The sequence below is a fragment of the Corythoichthys intestinalis genome, chromosome 2, assembly GCF_030265065.1.
Source record: "Corythoichthys intestinalis isolate RoL2023-P3 chromosome 2, ASM3026506v1, whole genome shotgun sequence".
NCBI classification, from domain to species: Eukaryota; Metazoa; Chordata; class Actinopteri; order Syngnathiformes; family Syngnathidae; genus Corythoichthys; species Corythoichthys intestinalis.
Genome location: NC_080396.1, coordinates 72,438,962 through 72,458,548, shown reverse-complemented (window position 1 = coordinate 72,458,548; position 19,587 = coordinate 72,438,962). Strand labels below are relative to the sequence as shown.

Below are 19,587 nucleotides of genomic sequence, written 5' to 3'. Positions count from 1 at the left end.
TACGGGAAACAGAGATGAAGGTGCAGAGTAAAAAAATAATAGTGTGGAGAGGTTATTCCGTTCGGAAATGAAAGGCGCAGATGGAAAGCGAGCCATCTTTAGAGGAAACATAATAACCTTTTCTTCCTTCCTCCGCGGAGAAGGAAGGCTCCGAGGAGCGTTTACAAAGAGATAAGCCGTCCCCGAGGTATAGCGTACGCGCTCGTGTCGCTCACCGGCGATTCTTTACATTTCATCTCTCAATCCGTCCCTTCGCTCGCTTTCTTTGTCCCCGGGCTCGACTTTCTCCCGAGCTTGAAAACATTTTCCCGCTTCTATTCGAGGTAGAGAAACGGAACGAGTAGATGGCAGCTGAGATGAGGTTGACTTTATAGTTTTCGGACAATATTTCGCTGCTGGAATCAATTCGCATCAAAAGAAAGAGTGATGGAGTCCAACACTGGTGCATGGGGAAATGGGTATTAGTGATGTCAAAAGGAGACGCGGATTAGCTTGTTAGGTCGTTAGCGGATTTGGTTTTGAAAATATTTCAATTTTAAGTTTTTTAAAAAATGGGCCCCCTACGGACCAGCCCCGAGCCCCGTGTCCCATCAACTGATAGTGAAGTCCATGATACTTCAAGTAGATGTTATTTAAAAACTTTTTTAAAATTCTCATTCAATATTTTTAAGTCTAAATATATATTTTTTGTATTGTTTTTTATTTAAAAAGAAACCAGCTAAAATATATTGCTTTATTATTTTAAAGAAAAAAAGCTAAACTGTCAATATTGTGCGTATTTTTATTTATAAAAATGTTTTCCTGAATAAAATTTAAAACAAAAAAAATGTATTAGTTATTTTATTTTAACTTAACAATTGATTTTTTTAAAGAGGAAAAAAATTCTCATTAAAAAAAATATAAATATTCCCCTTTAAGTTTTTAATTAGTTTACTTTGAATTTATTTTTTAATTAAAAGCAGAAAACGTAAATACAATTTATATATAGCCTATTAATAGATTATACAGTATATACTGCATATATTATATTCCTTTATTTACTTAAACTAATTTTTTAAATAGTAAGACCCCTCCCAAAAAAGTCTGAGAAATACGTGATTTAAACATGATGAAAAAATAACTATCAAAATAATCGTTAATATAAAACATCATTTATGCTGATGTCCTGGTCTGAGTCAACTCATTCTCTGCCAATGATGGTGATAGACATCAAATCCATTTGTACTGGGATGGGCTGGCAACGATCGCACTACCAATCAAAATGGATTGGACGTCGCTCACCGTCATTGCTTGAGGGCGGCGACCCCAAAAGCTCCTCAGTTGCCCCCACGGCAAAAAAAGCTTTTTTCCCCCCTCTCTCCTGCGGTTGGGTGTTGTGAAGTAGGTGATACCCCACCATTACACACTCCAGCTTTTGTGGTGGAGGATTTCTATGCGGGGGTGTCGTCGGGGAGTGGGCTTCAAAGCTGCGGGATTAGCCACGAGAGCGACATTCAATTAAGATGAGATCTCCGCCGCAGTAGCGCCCAATTAATCGCCTTAATGTCTGCTTCCACGGCGCGTTACACCTTTGCCGCACAATGAGAAACTGTGAAAGCCAAATGGGGGATTGAAAATGTAATTGACGGGTTTGGAGTTGTCAAAAATGGGAAAAAATAATAGCCTCTTTCTGGCTAGTGAACCTATTTCCTGCCAAATGACCTGGGCTTGCAGGGTGAGGTTCAACCATGTGCATGGTGACCTCTACATCCTCTCAAAAAGTTCAAAAACACAGTCCTATTACAACTTGTGCTATTACTAACTCACAAGCTTCCATTGACGGCGCGAAACGTCCAATAAATGCATTTTATTTCACGGCAAAGCATCAAAATACCTTTCATTGCCCCAAGCAACATGGCCGTCAAGAGACGACATTCCCATTCATGTCAGTGCATTGAAATTAAGATAAAATCATAAATAGTTTATTGTTAAACACATTTTTAAAAAGATTTTATCAATGTCATAGCATCTGTTCGTAACTCATTGTCCGCCTTTGATTGTCCTAGATGTCCAATCCATTTGAAGTAGGAGGGTTGGCAAAATAATATTACTCAAGTAAAAGTAGTCTTCCAAAAAATGTACTCAAGTAAAAAAAGTATTTGGTGGGGGGAAAAAAACACTCATGTAATAAGTAACTTTGTGAGAAACTGCTGTCGATGTTTGATTTTTTATATATTTTTTTCAAACAATATTTTTTTTCTCAGCACAAAGCCATCTATATGAACTGTGATTTTTATAGACAAGTTTCCGAGGTATGAGCTTTACTTCCTTATGTCTGCCAGCAACTTCCGTTTCAGAATTTTTCAATTCAAAACCACACTGGAGCTGGAGTAACATTACTCATCAAAATCCCCTAAAAAAGACAATTTGGATATACCGCATCCCTCTGCCATCATCGCAACAGGGGAGGACAACATGTTAATGAAGGCAGATGTGGAACCAAGCTCAGGCCACCACAAAGACCGGGTGTTTTTGTAGCCGTGTTGCTGCTGCTGTTCTTCCTATCCCTGCATATTCATGTCCTGTGTTCAAAAAATACTAAAGCTAAAATCTTGCGCATGAAACGACTTCTTGCCTTTGATATTGTTATTATGACGACAATTGTAATTATGATGATCTTTAATATTATTTACTACAACTACTGTATCTGTTGCTAGCCTGTTGCTAATAAGTACGTGTAGATGGCACTATTATGTCAACGCTAAATGCAAGTGTTACAAGTTTTTTATTTGTTTGTTTACAGGTGGAAAAAGCTGTCAGGCAAGGGAAGACGACTTGTACGTTGATATCGAGACTGTGCGTTCTACTTTGATGATGGAAGGCTCGACTCCTGGGAGCGCCCGAGAGGCAGGGGCTGGGACAAAAAGTGGCTCAACTCGCGGCGTACAGTGCTGGCCAAAAGTATTGGCACACCTGCAATTCTGTCAGATAATGCTCAATTTCTCCCAGAAAATGATTGCAATTAAAAATACTTTGGTAGTAATATCTCCATTTATTTTGCTTGCAATTACAAAACACAAGAATGAAAAAAAAATAATAATAAAATTAGTAATTTGTTTAAAGGTTTCAAATGTGCGAGTGAATAATTTTTTAAAGTCTTTTTTTTTTTAAACTAAATATTAGACATCAATTAATGATTCTAAGGTAAAAATGACAGACATTTGGATAAGAAATATAATTACCTTTTTATGGCTGAGTTGAAACAAAAGCGATCGCGCAACGTCTGTAAACGGGAGTCTCCAGGGTAAAACAGACAGTAGTTAGGGGGCCTAATGCGCCATGAATCTGCTATGGCATCATATAGACATTGTTTTATCAAACACAACAGCTCTTTTGGATTAAGATACAGCAGTTTATTTTAAATAAGGGTGCAAGAGCAGAAACTGCTTTTTCAGCCTTGTCTGTGTTTTCCATCATATATATTATATAGGTCCTAATTTGAATAGTTGATAGGTAATAGTTCCTTCATAGTTCCCATTATGAAATTAAAAGGATCATATCTTCGGTTTTCCATGGTCAATCGGTGACAAATAAAAACTAGGAGAGAGGTTAAATATGGAGGACCGGGAGTGCAAAAATTAAATAAACAATTAAATTAATTATTAAATGTGTCATTAAAAGGCTTCTATTTCAATATTTATTCATTTCAAATTTGATTTATTTAATTATTTTTTATTGCAATTTTTATTTATATATTTCAATTTATATTTATTTTAATTAATATTAAATTATTTCAACATGTCTTTATTTAAACATTTATTTCACAATTTCATTCTTGCAATTTTGTTCCCCTTGGACCGCATAAAATAATTTTCATCTGTCATTGGCTTATCAAACTCGGGCGGACATGAACTAGGCGGGGTTTGAGTTGAGTGAGTCAAGCTACAAGCTAGCGCTCCTTCCTTCCCTTCGTGGCAGCGATTGCTGAGGTTCTGCATGAACTTTCTTGGGATTTAATAACGGATGTTAGACTTAGCAGAACACTTCGACACAGGTTTATCGTGCTGATTTTAGGGCATGTCTGTTTCTCTTCCTATACATTTTGGTTCACTCAGTTCATTTTGGCGCACTTACGTGTCACCTCCTGTCAATTTACATAGATCTACAGTATGTAGAAATCCAGTTTGCTACAACAAACGCTACAATGCTAGCAAAAACAGCGCCGCCACCCGTTAGCTGTATTTTGCCTGTAAATTTGATAAAATTCGGCCAGTGCGTCTTACACTTGGGTCTCTTTATGGAGGTCTACAAATTGCGCTTGAAAAGCCAGTCAAATTCCCTCGTTTTATTGCGTCTCCCAACTGAGTGGAGAGCTTTGAAACATCAATAGTCTCTATTAAAAGCAATCAATCAGCAGCTCAGCTCACTTTACGCGACAAGTCTACTTGTACACAGGAGATAAAAGCAAATGTACGAAGAATATAAATCTGGAGGCAGGCCGGCGTGGCTCTGATGAAGTGCGCAATGGAAGCCTTTTAGCCAGATGACCTGGTCCTTAACTGCTGAATCAGCAAGTGTCTTTTTTTATTTTGGCAGTGACAGACTGGAAGTGGGAAAGAAATTGTCAAAGTGTCTTTCTCTATTTGTGCGTCCTTCTCTTCTGAATAAAGAGGGGAAAAAAAGCAACTTAAAGTTAATGTCGTAACTAAAGTCTAAGGGAGTGCAGAGCTGCCATTGTTGGAGAAACATTTCTACCTGTGCTTTCTCATTTTAACGTATTGTTAACTTTGTTTTTAATCAGGCATGAAAATGGGTCTGGGGTTAAAAAGGTGAGAAGGGTGTGGAGGAAATATGTTCCGGTAGGGCTGTCCCAAACGATTAATTTTCTCCTGATTAGTCAGCCGACTATTTTTACGATTAGTAAAAAAATAAAAAATAAATTTAAAAAAATTAAAAAATTCTTTTTTTTACTAATTCAGCAATGACATTTTTGTTGATGCTTACTAATTCACAAAAACATTTTGGGACACTTACATTCTTTATTAAAGTACAAATAAACATGCAAATAACAATAATTAATCACACATGAACAATGAGGTCAAATGGTCATAGCATTAACTAGTGCAAAAGATGGAATGTAAACAGATTCAGAACACTGTCTTTCCAACACGATTCAAAACAATTCTTAAAAAAAATATATCTAGCATTATTATTATAGTATACTATTATATACAATAGTATTATAATAATTATAATATTCATTGCCAATCATATTTTTCAAAAAGGGTGTCATTTTAAAGCTATTCTTATTATAGAATCTGAATTCTGAAGTATGTGGGATTAACTCCAGAAATTGTTATTTATATGAACGTGACGTGCTTTTATTTAGAAATGTTCACCTGACGTACATTCGTTAAACCGCTAACAGCTTCACACTCCGCAAAAAAAGCACTTTTTGTCATTGCTTGCGGAGTCCCTCATAGATTTTCTTTCTTTCATTTTTTTCATTTGCAAATGCTGTTAACCAGCGATTTTTAATGTTTGAAGTGTCACTTTTTAACCGCGAGTTTGCGTTTTGGAGAAGACTACCAATGTTTTATAGCAGGCTAAAGTAGGTTGTCTTTTTTCCCCCCATTAGTCTCAATGTAGCAATGCCAACGTTTACAGTAGAGCTGAAATGAATACTCAAGCAACTCGAGTTTAAAAACTGATCCGAGTAATTTTATTCACCTCGAGTAATCGTTTATTTTGACAGCTCTAAGCATCACGTTTTGCTCGGACTACTTTTAATGCGGGACAACGCGCTGATGTCACGTGCGTAGAGGAAGAAAAAAAAAAAAAAACTTACTGCAGCCGACAGCCGCTACAAACGACGCCGATGTTGCGAAATAAACGGCAAATTTTGCCGAAAGGCGAGTGATTTTTAGATGTGTGCAAAATTTCCGATTCTTAGATTATTCGCGATTCGGCCGTGAAAGATTCGAGAACGATTCACAGACATCCAAATTCTGATTATTGAAATATGCCAAGTAAAGCGGAAGTACAACACACTCAGCGCGCCGCGCGGTCTTCGGGACAATGAGGAGCGGAGCGAGAGTAGCTAAACATCATGCTTCTCATTACCCGGCCCCTCGGGTAATGCCAATGCTCAACTCACGGCTCTAGCTTAACTCATGCCACGTGATAAAAAAAAAAACACAATAACATACCTGACTGCTGCCGAAAAGCTGCTACAAAGTATATCCACATAATGTTACGGTAGATATCATTTATATAGGACTAGATGCAATATAGATTCGGTAGCGTTAGCAGCACATCTACAAAAAGCTAGATGCGGGCGTTAGTAAACAGCCGCCATCTTAAAGCAGTACACTTCCCTGCAAGGCTGTTGTAGCGAACCTTCCAAGCAAACCTAATTAACTTTTCATCTAAAATACTCCTAAATCTTTAAAATAGTTTTAAAACTTTCACATGTCGAAAGTAGACAAAAGGGAAATTATGGAATAACGGGAGCAATTTTAACAACTTTAACGGTTGAATCACAACATTAAATTAATTGAATGTAGTTTAAAGCTGCTGATACAGAATGGGGACTGGAGTTTTTTTATTTACTGTTATTTTTGTATATTTTTTTACTGCTATATGTTAATTTGATACTGAAATAGCAGTTTGGTTTAGTCTGAGAGTATTTTTGAACAATTTTGGAACTAATGTACAAAACAAAACAAAAATAAAAAAATTTAAAAAAAAAAAGGAGGGGGGTGCATCAATAATCATTTTATAATCGAATGGGAGCCTCTGAATCGTAATTGTAATCGAATCGTTAGGTGCCCAAAGATTCCCAGCTCTAGTGATTTTCATGCCTGTTTAATGCATTGCTAACTTTGTTTTAACGTATTGGCAAACTCGTTTCAACGTATTGGCAAACTCGTTTCAACGTACGATGGTACCTCCTACTTATGAACGTATCTACATACAGAATTTTCAGGTTGAGACACACCTCAACGGGAAATATTGCCTCTTGTTACAAAAAGAAATTTCAGGATACAAAAGGCAAAAATACAGTTTGGCTGGTACTCGCAGCTCCAAGAGTTTACGGAACTTGACATACTTATAGCTGCTCTGCGATTGGCTACTTGCTAGCATTCCTGGCATCCATTAGACTATGAAGGACCTCTACTGCATGCGTATGTGTGTATCCCAGTGTCCTCTCCATTCGCCCCTTCATGTTCCGACAGCTTTGAATGAGTGTATTAACTTGTATTATTTATCCTTGATTTTTTTTTACATGATACACAACTCTGATTTTACATTTATTGTGCAATAACATGTTTTTTTTTTTTTAATGTTTTGATGCATTTTTATGCATTAAAAAATTATGTCTTTCTTTTATTACTATGAATTTTGGGGGGCTGGGAACAAATTTGCAAGGAAAACGAGTCTCTACTTACGGAATTTTTTCAAATTACGGAACTGCTTCCAGAACCAATTACATTTCATAAGTGGAGGTAGTTAGATGGTGACGAAGGCTAAATGCTAAAAAAATGACCTTTTAACATAGTTACTCAGGGTTTGGCGCAGTTGTATTTAGCTACGGAAGCGCCTCTCCGTCACTTCATAAGCGTGTTGCATTGGAAGAAAGTGGGAAGTCTGAATTTTCTAGCCTCCGACTAGGAAAAATATTGGAAAGCCCATCAGACTGGGAGATCCTAGTCATGAAGAAGAAAAAAAGTACCTCAACTTCACAAGTTGCTTCAATTTGACGTCACTCGACAAAATGGCACCCAATACAACGTATTGCTGACAAAATAACAAAGTTAAATTAAGTTTCTTTGAGATGCCATGTATTTTTTTATAGGGATGTACCAAAAGCATCATTCTTGGCCGAAACAAAAACACCGAACATTGGAAACACTGTTTTTTTAAAGTTATTTTTACTTTATACAGTCATGTGAAAAAATTAGGACACCCCATGAAATATTCAGTTCTTCATTACAAAATGTTCACATATCAATGTCTGATCTTGTTTTTCTTTATCTCTGGAAAAGAGAGTGATTTTATTGCATGTAAACAACAAAAATTAACACCATTTTACTCATTAAAACAAACATATCAACAAAACTGCATATTCTAACTGAGGAAAAAGTTGGACGCCATACCACCCAATATCTAATGTTACCCCTTTTGGCTGAAATAACTTCAGTGGGACGCTTTTTGTAGCCATCTACCAGTCTTTGACATCGGTCTGAAAAAAGTTTGCCCCACTCCTCAATCCTCAAAACTTTCAGCTGTGAGATCTTTGAGGGGTTTCTTGCATGTATAGCCCATTTCAAGTCACCCCTCAGCATCTCAATGGGATTAAGATCTGGGCTTTGACACGGCCATTCCAGGACTCTACATTTCTTCATTTTCAGCCAGTCCTTGGTGGATTTACTGGTATGTTTTGGGTCATTGTCATGTTGCAGGGTCCAGTTTCGCTTCAGATTTAAATTTTTCACAGATGGTCTCACATGTTCCTTAAGCACCCTCTGAAACACGATATAATTCATGGTGGATTCTATGATAATAAGCTGGCCAGGTCCTGCAAAGTATCCCCAAACCATGGCATTTCCACCTCCATGCTTCACAGTTGGTATGAGGTTCTTTTCCTGGAATGCACTATTGGGTTTACTGCTAACATGTCCTCTGTTTTTGTGTCCAAATAACTCAATTTTAGATTCATCCATCCAAAGAACATTATTCCAGAAGTCCTGTTTTTTTCTTTCTACATTCACTAAGGCAATTTTAGGGGTTTTGGAGACTTCATTTAGCATCTTGCAGTCTGCTCTTTGGGTGGACTTGCTCGGACAGCCAGACCTGGGCATGTGGAATGGCTGATTTTATATTCCTTTGAAATCTTTAGAAACCCCTGACCAAACTCCTAAGCATCTACAATTTTCTTTCTGAAGGCCTCAGACAGCTCCTTTGATCTCACCACGGTGTTTTGTCTCACTTCAGGGGCACACCAAACTAACTTGTGAGGTTTAAATAAGGCTAGCCTTCTTAAAAACACTGGGTAATGATGTTCTAATCATGTGCACCTGATGTGATACACCTGTGTGTGATTTTAGCCATTTTAATTGGGATTGATTGTGTGGGTGTCCTAATTTATTCCTCAATACAAATTGCATTTATTTATAATTACATTTTATAGAAAGTTATAAAAAAAATCTTTTTTTCCTCCCCAGTTTTAATTGCTTAGCTCTATTACTTGAATCTCTCAGGATTGTTAAAATTGATATTAAATATCCATTAGACCAAATATGTTAGAAAACACACAGGCTTCCATAGGGTGTCCTAATTTTTTCTCATGACTGTATATTTGTTTAAGTATCATATATAAATGGAGAGTGGAAAAAAATAGATGTATAAATTATTATTATATTATTTTTTTTAATAACTTTTAATAACTCTGTATTTTACTTTTTTTAACGTGACATAACTATTTGGATTTTTTTGAAAAAAATCTTTTTTGGTTAAATAAAAAAACAAAACAAAAAAAAAACACTTTCTACACGAATAAATAAATAATATAAATAAACCCTTGATGCCCAAATTTTTAAATTATATATATATAGATATATATATATATTATATACGTATATATATTTGTTGGGTTTTTTTCATAGTAAATTGCCCCCCCCCCCCTTTTTTTTTTTTTAAATTCATTTCAATTCACGTTTTATGTTTCATTTTCAAAACTGGAGAGCCAAAAGGTTAAAATTTTTGGCTTATTTTAAAATTATTATTTTGTTATTATTATTATTTTATTTTTCGCCTTGAAATGGTCCATATTCTTTTCCCTCTTAATAGTGAATATTCACAAATCTGCTATATTTAGAAAAAAAACAAAAAAAACAAATTATTTTCCTTGATATATTTATTTAAATATTGTCTCAAACTACACAGGGGGAAAAAAAAAAAAAACTTTAAAAAAATTTTTATTATTTAGAGTAGAGGTTCTTAACCTTGCTAAAGAACCCCCAACAGGACCCTTTGGCATTATATATATATATATATATATTGTATATATATATTTTTACCCCCTTCAAATTCAAAATTGCTATATCTACATTAGTAAGCTAAAAGCTAAGTGAATTTGCATTCAAATTCCTTCTCATTTAGACAGCATGTTTTTAAACAGCCGACAATGTACAGTATGTTTTCATCTTTATGCCTGCACCACCATTAGAAGATTAAACCATGACTGGCCCAAAAGGCATACCAGAGAACCTCTCATTCAAATTTGGAGGAATGTATTATTCAACATTAAACCTGCTTGGTTGCATTAACATTGACCGGAAAGTTTCTGTCATGTTTACATCTCAAATGATAACAAATTTAATGAAACACCCAGCACAATATGATACTCATATATGGATTTGCTTATTGTACTTTTTTTTTTTTTTTTAAAGTTAAATAAAAAAATAAAAACACTTTTCATATGAATAATAATATAAATGAATACAACCAAATAAAACCTCCCAACTGAAATGGATTGGACGTCTACTGCTGTCAATGGCAGTCAAAGAGTTTATTCCTTTGTTCCAAACCCAAAAATCCCTCTCATGTTTTTGTGTCACCCACAAGGACGCCTGCGTCACAACGCTGACCTTTGACCCCTCCACCCTGACCAGATCGCAAGTCTGTCACCACCCGTGGTGTGCCGACGGCGGTCAAGCGCTTCCTGTGGGACGGCGTCCGCTCACGCGCGACTTCCTCCGGCGTGGCTGTGTCAACAAACCGTGACGGGACAGGAAAGCCGGAGCGTGTTTTGCGCACGTTTGCGTGTTTATCAGCTAAAGATCATCGACATAAAGGGGAAAAGTGACACAATGTGCAGGAAACGAGGAGTAAAAACTACAAAGGACTACAAAAGTCAAGGGAGATGGACACCAGCCGCGTTATTGTCAAGTTGAGCTCTTCCTTACCAGTTCCCGTGGCAGGAAGATGTCGTCCTGTCGGGACACGATCATGCAAACGCTTTCTCCCTGCTTGGTACTGCGCAGCATGGCGACCAGTTCCTCTTGCCTACGACCATTCATGTCCATTCCGTTCACCTAAGCCCCACCGCCAAGAAAAAAAAAAAAAAATCACTGCTCATTTCCAAAGGCAAAAACATGTCACATTTCAAGTGTTCATAATACTACTTGTCCAACAGTCAAATTCCAATAATTCCCACCTTAAAATATTTGTACAATCAAGGCGCAAAAAACACCCCATTCATTTCCAACGGACTGATTTAACTGCCACGAAAACATTTACATTCACTTCTATTGGTTTTCAACTCAGACCTAATAAAACACCTCTATTGGTGGTCATTTGGTCAAAAAAAAGCTTAGTCAATTATAATAATATAATATATATATATATTATGTATATATATATATATATATATATATTATATAATAATATAATAGCCGATTAGTCAGCCGACTATTTTTACGATTAGTCGACTAATCTAATAATTTAAAAAAAAAATGTTTTTTTGTTTTGTTTTCTAATTTAGCAATGAAATTTTTGTTGACGCTTATCAATTCACAAAAAACATATTGGAACACTTACATTATTTATTAAAGTACAAATAAACACGTAAATAACAATAATAAATCACAAATAAACAATGAGTTGAAATGCTGATAGAATTAACTAGTGTAGCATCCTGATTGAAAAGATGGTCTCTTAAACTGATGGTTTACACCTTTTATTCCATCCTTGATGTAATCACACTGTAAAAGCTACGGTGCACACAAATAAAACAACGCAATTAGAAATTAACGAAAACTTTTCACCTTTTTCCTTTTAAACCTTATTTATATATCAATGAATTGCCTATATGAATTGCCTTTACCTTAATTTATTACCTTATCATTGACAATCTCTCCCTTAAGTGCAATCACTGTATATACTGTATATATTTATGACCTTTTAACCTTATATAATTTTCTATACTATAAAAAAAACCATAACATGAAATAAACCTTTCAGTTAGCATTAAGAACAATACTAATAGCGCTTACAGGCCCATTGTCAATAAAACATTATTATTTAGTAAGACGACAGCACCCTCTGGTGTACAAAAAATGAAAAAACAAAATTACAAACTGGGTTACGGCGCTTGAGGTGTTTATTCACGGACGACGTTTAGCCAAGCTTGCCATTGAAGAGACAGGACGGAAGAGTGTACGCTCCTTTGTTTCTTTGAAATAAGTCAATGTTTTGGACACACTGGTGCGGTTTTTTGGCTTTGTGCCGCTTTCCCCGCTTGCATACAGAACATCCGACATTCTGTACTTTCCGTGCATATATTTTTTTAACCCTTCATTAACCGTCGACGGGATGTTGTGCTCGTCGACGGATTTACGTCATCGATGACGTCGACTATGTCGACTAGTCGGGACAGCTCTAAAGAGAAGTGATGCGGTAATGTTCCAAAATCATCAAAAAGTAGTCCAAAATCATCAGAAAGTGTCAAATGAACAGGAAGTGAACCGGAAATGAACCAAAATATACACCAAGTGACCCAAAATGGAAAGGAAGTGGTCACAGTAATGACCCAAAATCCTCAGAAAGTGACCAAGGAACAGGAAGTGACCCAGAATTGGTCAAAATGTACAGGATGTCATGCGGTAATGTCCCAAAAACAACAGAAACGGTGACAATGAACAGGAAGTGAACCTAATTTGATTCAAAATGAATAGGTAACAACCCAAAAATGTACAGGTAGTGGCACAAACTGTATAAGAAGCGATGCGGTAATGTCCCAAAATTATCAGAAAGTGTAATGTTTTCAGCTTCAGTTCTTTGTGACACACTAAAGAGCACACAGTCTTTGTGACGCACTAGGAGCGCACTGTATTTAAGGACGCCTTTGTCTATCAGCTGTGTCTGGCGATTCTCATGTCCCAAAATGATCAGAAAGTGGTTCAAAATCATCAGACAATGGCCCCAAATCATCGGAAAGTGGCTCAAAACCAACAAAATGTGACCAATGAACAGGGAATGAACTGGAATTCATTCAAAATGAACATGAAGCAACCCAAAATATACAGGAAGTGGCCCAAAATGTACAAGAAATGATGCAGTAATGTCCCGAAATCATCAGAAAATGGCCTAAAATCAACAAAAAGTAACCAATGAACATCCAATATTAAAAGGAAGTGACCTTGGAAACCCTCAGAAAGTGGCCTAAAATCAACAAAGTGACCCGTAAGTGTCCCTAATACAACAGGAACTGAACGTTAAATGCCGCAAAATCAACAATAAGTGAATATATGTGTACTGGAAATGATACACTAATGGCCCAAAATCATCAGAATGGGGCCCAAAATCAACAAAAAATAACCAATGAACAGGAAGTGAGCCAAAATGGGCCAAAATGTCCAGTGAGTGACCCAGGAATTCCCCTAAAATCCTAAGAGGTCCAGAATCATCAGAAATTGACCCGTGGGTGCTCCAAATACAACAGGTGATCAAAAACTTACAGGAAGTGACACAGCATGTCCCCAAATCATCAGAAAGTGACAAATGAACAAGAAGTAAACTCAAAATGATCTAAAATGTACAGGAAGCGAACCAAAATGTACAGGAAGTGACATGGAAATCCACTCAAATTTTGAGCAAGTGGCCCAGAATCAAAGGCTAGGTTCATACTGCAGATCTGAATGCACGAATCCAATTTTTTTGTGTTTTTCCGACTCGGGAGAGGCATTAACTTGACGGTCTGAACGGGACAAGTCTCATAGAAGTGGACCATTTCAAATCCGATCTGGGTCACTTCGTATGTGGTTTAAATGTCCGGCGGTCTGAACTGTCAAGTCTCCAAAATCGCAATTCATGCAACAATCCCGTCAGCAAAGAGCGAGAGAGACAAGGCGCTAAGGTAGTAGTGCACCTCCAAATCCGAGACCATGGTCCTCAGTCGGAAAAGGGTGGAGTGCCCTCTCCAGGTCGGGGATGAGATCCTGCCCAAAGTGGAGGAGTTCAAGTATCTTGGGGTCTTGTTCACAAGTGAGTGTAGAAGGGAGCAGAAGATCGACAGGGTGATCGATGCAGCGTCTGCAGTGATGCGGACTCTGCACCGGTCTGTCGTCGAAAAAGATCAAGAACAAGATGCCGGATACAAGCGACCGAAATGAGTTTCCTCCGCAAGGAAGGAAGGCTTTAGGGTGAGAAGCTCGGTCATCCAGGAGGGACTTGGTGTAGAGCCGCTACTCCTCCGCGTTGAGAGGAGCCAGTTGAGGCGGCTCGGGCATCTGGTACAAGTGCCTCCTGGAAGCTTCCCTGGAGAGGTGTTCCGGGCATGTCTAACCAGCAGGAGACCTCGGGGACGACCCAGGACTTGCTGGAGAGACTGTCTCTTGGCTGGCCAGGAAAGGCCTTGGGATCCCTCCGGAGGAGCTGGTTGAAGTGGCTGGAGAGAGGGAAGTCTGGGCTTCCCTGCTAAAGCTGCTGCCCCAATGACCCGACCCCGGATTAAGCGATAGGTAATGGATGGATGGATGGATGGATGGATGGATGGATGGATGGATGGATGGATGGATGGATGGATGGATGGATGGATGGATGGATGGACTTTGACATTAATTGCAGCCAATCGCACATGATTATTATGCATTTGAATTTAAATGCATATTCCTATTGGCTTTTAGAATGTAAGTGCTAAACAATACCCGAATTCATTACAGATTGTGTGTGCGACAATACGATTTAAAGTGTAATCATTGACTTTCTCCAATGCCTGGTTTCTATGACACTGAAATTCTGCTGCTAACCACATCCCTGCTGCTCTCTCACCTCCAGGATGCGGTCACCTGGCTGCAATCGGCCATCTTTGATTGCTGCACCACGCTGCAGAATATTCTTGACCAGGATGGGTCCTGGCCCATTATTAGACGTGTCCCGGGTCACCACAGTGAAACCTAGACCTTCGGCACCTGTGTGAGAAAATCATTCAATTTTTCATGCAAAAGATTGCTATTTTTTGACGTTTTTTTTGGGGCAAAGCATTCGATAGCGCCCTTAACATTGACAATTACAAGTTTGAGCAATGTGGTATTTTAAAAGTCCAATTCCAATACCCATAAAAAAAATTTAAACGATTGACGAGATCAAAAGCAGATTTCGTAGGCTGATATTTGAGGCCTATAATTTTTTTTTTTTTTCCCAAAGCTGGTTACATGGATTCAAAGTTAAATTGGTATTCTGCTCCTTCCTTTGTTAACACTTGCCACTAGGTGGTACAAAATCTCATTTGACAAACAGTGAACATAACAATTATCCTATTATATTGTTTCATATCAGCTGATCTTGGAAAAAAAATGTCCATTTTAGTGCTGCAACCATTAATCGATTAACTCGAGTAATTCAATTAGAAAAAAGCTTCGAATCAAAATTTTGCTGATTCGAGGATTCGTGTAATTAGAGTGACGTTGTAATGGTTTGTTTTGAAAGTGTTTGCATTTAGTTTTACTGATTTGGGTGGATACACTGCCCTCTAGTAGCAAAGGTGAATATGACATAACTCATTTAACATGGTTGAATCCAGCTGCTCCCTGTTGAGACCAACATGAGGTAATTTTTTGTTTGAGCTAAAAAAAATTTAAATACCTTCATAATTTATTTAATAGGTATATTAAGCCGTCTTTTTTGGGAGTATGTGAACGACTTGTTGAGAGGATTGTTGAAAAAAAAAAAAAAAAAAAGTTGGCGGACTTTTGCTAGGCTAGTTAGCCAATTTTTCTTTTGTTGTACTTAGATTGTCATTTATTATTTTTTTGATAACGTTTGAGGCTAAGCTCAAGTATTTTAAGTTATTTTGAAATGACAATGTATGTCTGCATAGTTTGAAGAAACACTTGGGAAATTTTTGTATCCGCATTTGATGCTCTTTTGAAAGTGCAATCTTAGCAAGCCTTCGTTTTACATCTCCTAAAATTGATTCTGCAACGCAATAAATGTTCCTAATCCGATTACTCGATTATTCGAACTAACTTGATGATAGATTAATCGAATACTAAAATTATCGATAGATGCAGCCCTAGTCCATGTATATCTGTTGGCCTTTATTGACGATTGCACCAAAACTTTTTTTTTTTAAACCAAAATTACATCAACTTACACAATAAAAAGAGGCAACCTAATTTTTCAGTAACAGCTCCAATAGCAAAAAAAAAAAAAAAAAAAAAAAAAAAAAAAATCTTGATATTGTCTTGTATTTTATATCCAATTCACATAATTTACACATCGAAAAAATTCGGGGCACAAAAACGCTGTAGTTTCGTTGGCCAAAAATGGACAGTCCTACCAAAAATTGACAAAAATATCCCCATTTATTTCCAAAGATACAAATAAGAACTAGAAGACGCAATTTCTGGAGAAACAGCATTGCTTTGCGCCCACTTCTCGATTTTTGGTCACCTCCTTTTCATTTTGGGTCATTTCTTTAATTCATTGGCTGCCATCGACAGCAACAGACGTCCAATCCATTTGGACGGGGGAGGGGCGATTGAACGCACGTTCATGGACACACGTGCATTCAAACCTCCCAGTCCAAATGGATTGGATGTCTAGCACGGTTAATGAGAGATACTGAGTGCTCTTTACAGACTAAACAAATATGGCCAAAACAGTGGAAAAACTGTGAAACTGCATAAGAACCCTGCACAAAAGCACAAAAAAAACTGCAAAATAAAATCTCGAAAAAAAACATGGATTTCTTTTTAGTTTTAGTCTTTATGGGGCACTCATTGGCTGCTGTTGATGGTGCTAGACGTCCAATCAATTTAGAGTGGGAGCGTCAACACATGAGTTAAAGAAGTGACCAATAATGAATACGAAGTGACCAAAAATCTACTGGAAGTGATAGCAAATCATCCCGACGCATTTTCTCCAGAAATGGCATCTTCTAGGTAATAATTGTTATTTTGGAAACCGTTTGGTTTTGAGCTTGGAGTATGATGGAGAAGCTTGACTCCTTGTCGGATTAGCCGGAGTCTGCCTTTAATTTCACGTGTGAGTAGGCCTCGCGGTGCCTGATGAAGGCCAGTAATGGCAGAAGATGGGAGGTTAGAGAGTAGAATACGGGAGATAAAAAAAGCTTCCCTCCCGCCAGGATTTCCAAAGAGATTTTCACGGCGTTGGGTCTTCCTGTGGGTATTCATTTGCAAGTAGATGTGTGTCTCGCACATAGACTACTTTCAGGTGAAAGACTAGGAAAGACTTAAAAGGTACCTTTCTTCAGGTCAATTTTGATCCTCTTGCCTCCTTTCTTGTTAGGAAGGTTGGCTTGGCCCACCACAGAGGAACTGTTATCGGCCTTAGGGTTCTGCCTGCGGATCCTGGGCGGGGACGAGCTCGGCGTCCGGACCGGCGCGGGAGATATCCGTTCCGTCTGGGAATCCGCCAACTGCGCGTTAACTGGGTTCGACAGCAGGTTCACCGCAGGGTTCACCGCAGGGTTCACCGCAGGGTTCACCACAGGGTTCACCACAGGGTTCGTCGGAAGCGGCTCAGGGTTTTTGACCGCAGTGTTTTGACGAGTAGGGGCTGCGGTGGGTTCGGGGTCTCGCTTGGACACTGGTTGGAGCTCAATTTTGGCACGGGTCACCAAGGGACTCTTGGGTTTAAACTCTCTGCCATCTCCACTGAAGAGCTGACCGATCAGGCTCTTTTCGTACCGGGCTTTGTTGGCAAGAGGGACCACTTCCAGGTGCATGGAAGGGGATGACAAGGCCTGCCGGAACACTTCCTGTGAACTACAAATTCAACATTTCAAATTAGAAGTCAGACTCAGAGTCTTATCTGTTGTGGGCAAGTTGAGTTGAGTCACGAGTTCATGTCGAGTCACGAGTTTGCGTCGAGTCGAGTCATGAGTTTATGTCGAGTCACAAGTCTGTCGAGTCACGAGGTTATGCCGATTCAAGCGTTTATGCCGAGTCATGGGGTTATGCCGAGTCGAGCCACGAGTTTATGTCGAGTTGAGCCACGAGGTTATGTCGAGTCGAGCCACGAGGTTATGTCGAGTCCATTTGAGTCGAGTCTCGAGTTATTGCCTCACAAATTGAGTCGAGTCTCGGACTGACAGACTCGGCGGCGTTAGTAAACAGCCGCCATCTTAAAGCAGTAGACTTCTCAGTGCTAATAAATTAGATTAACGTTACTTTCCCTTGCTCATGTAATGTTAGTCCTGCGGAGGGCTAAGTTTCTATTAATTATGTATACTGTCGATGCGTGGCCAATGTGTTTTACATGCAGGCTTTATTTAATCTGTACAAACATTGCACTGTAGAGTCATGAGGGTGTAAAATAAATACATTATAAAGCTAACTGTCAATTTTAGTTCAGTAGTGATTGCTGGATATAACTCCAAGCAGCACTGGTCCCTAATGTGCTCAAATACAGCAGGTACCATACATTTATTTTGAACACTGTAAAAACTATATCCTATCAGGAATTACAGTTTAGACCAGGGGTCCCCATCTGCCGGGCCGCGGACCGGTACCGGTCCGTGACGCATTTGCTACCGGGCCGCATAAAAATAATAATTTAATATAGGGCTGTCCCAAACGACTAATTTTCTCCCGATTAGTCAGCCGACTATTTTTACGATTAGTCGACTAATCTAATCATTTTAAAAAAATTATTTATTTATTTATTTTTACTAATTTAGCAATGAAATTTTTGTTGATGCTTATCAATTCACAAAAAACATATTGGAACACTCAAATTATTTATTAAAGTACAAATAAACACGTAAATAACAATAATAAATCACAAATCAACAATGAGTTCAAATGCTGATAGAATTAACTAATGTAGCATCCCGATTGAAAAGATGGTCTCTTAAACTGATGGTTTACAACTTTTATTCCATCCTGATGTAAACACACCGTAAGAGCTACGGTGCACACAAATAAAGCAACACAATTAGAAATTAACAAAAACTTTTCACCTTTTTCCTTTCAAACCTTATTTATATATCAATGAATTGCCTATATGAATTGCCTTTACCTTAATTTATTAGCTTATCATTGACAATCTCTCCCTTGAGTGCAATCACTGTATATACTGTATATATTTATGACCTTTTAACCTTATATAATTTTCTATACCATAAAATAAACCATTACATGAAATTTTTTTAACCCTTCATTAACCGTCGACGGGATGTTGTGCTCGTCGACGGATTTACGTCATCGATGACGTCGACTATGTCGACTAGTCGGGACAGCTCTAATTTAATAATAACGACCGCATTCTGGCTGAATTAACCCTGTGCCCCTGCTTAACACACCAATATCCCTGTCTACTCTAGATATAATACTACGGGATAGATTTGAATGTCGTCATAGAAATGCATTGATTGGACTGCTAGTAGTACATCTTGTTTGTGTATATAATATATCTATGTGCGCTTGTCCTTGATAATAACATATTGCTAAGCCGCGGGCGCAGCACATTTGTTCCTGGAAATAATTAGCCCCCACACGAGCGAAGATGACTGGAAAACAGACGTCTTTGGAGATATTTTTACGGCGAAAAGGGCACCTGACGACCTACAACCTCGAA

At 38.0% G+C, this 19,587-nt stretch overlaps 1 protein-coding gene across 1 annotated transcript in view; it reads right to left on the bottom strand.

The window, feature by feature from the left end:
- Nucleotides 1-19,587, bottom strand: part of pard3ba (par-3 family cell polarity regulator beta a) — a 240,737-nt gene that overhangs the window by 128,415 nt on the left and 92,735 nt on the right. The window contains exons 8-10 of the mRNA XM_057859972.1: nucleotides 17,251-17,774; nucleotides 14,815-14,954; nucleotides 10,950-11,078 (exon numbers count right to left, since the gene is read on the bottom strand). Coding sequence (XP_057715955.1) covers nucleotides 10,950-11,078; nucleotides 14,815-14,954; nucleotides 17,251-17,774 — 793 coding nt within the window. The remainder of the gene's footprint in view (nucleotides 1-10,949; nucleotides 11,079-14,814; nucleotides 14,955-17,250; nucleotides 17,775-19,587) is intronic.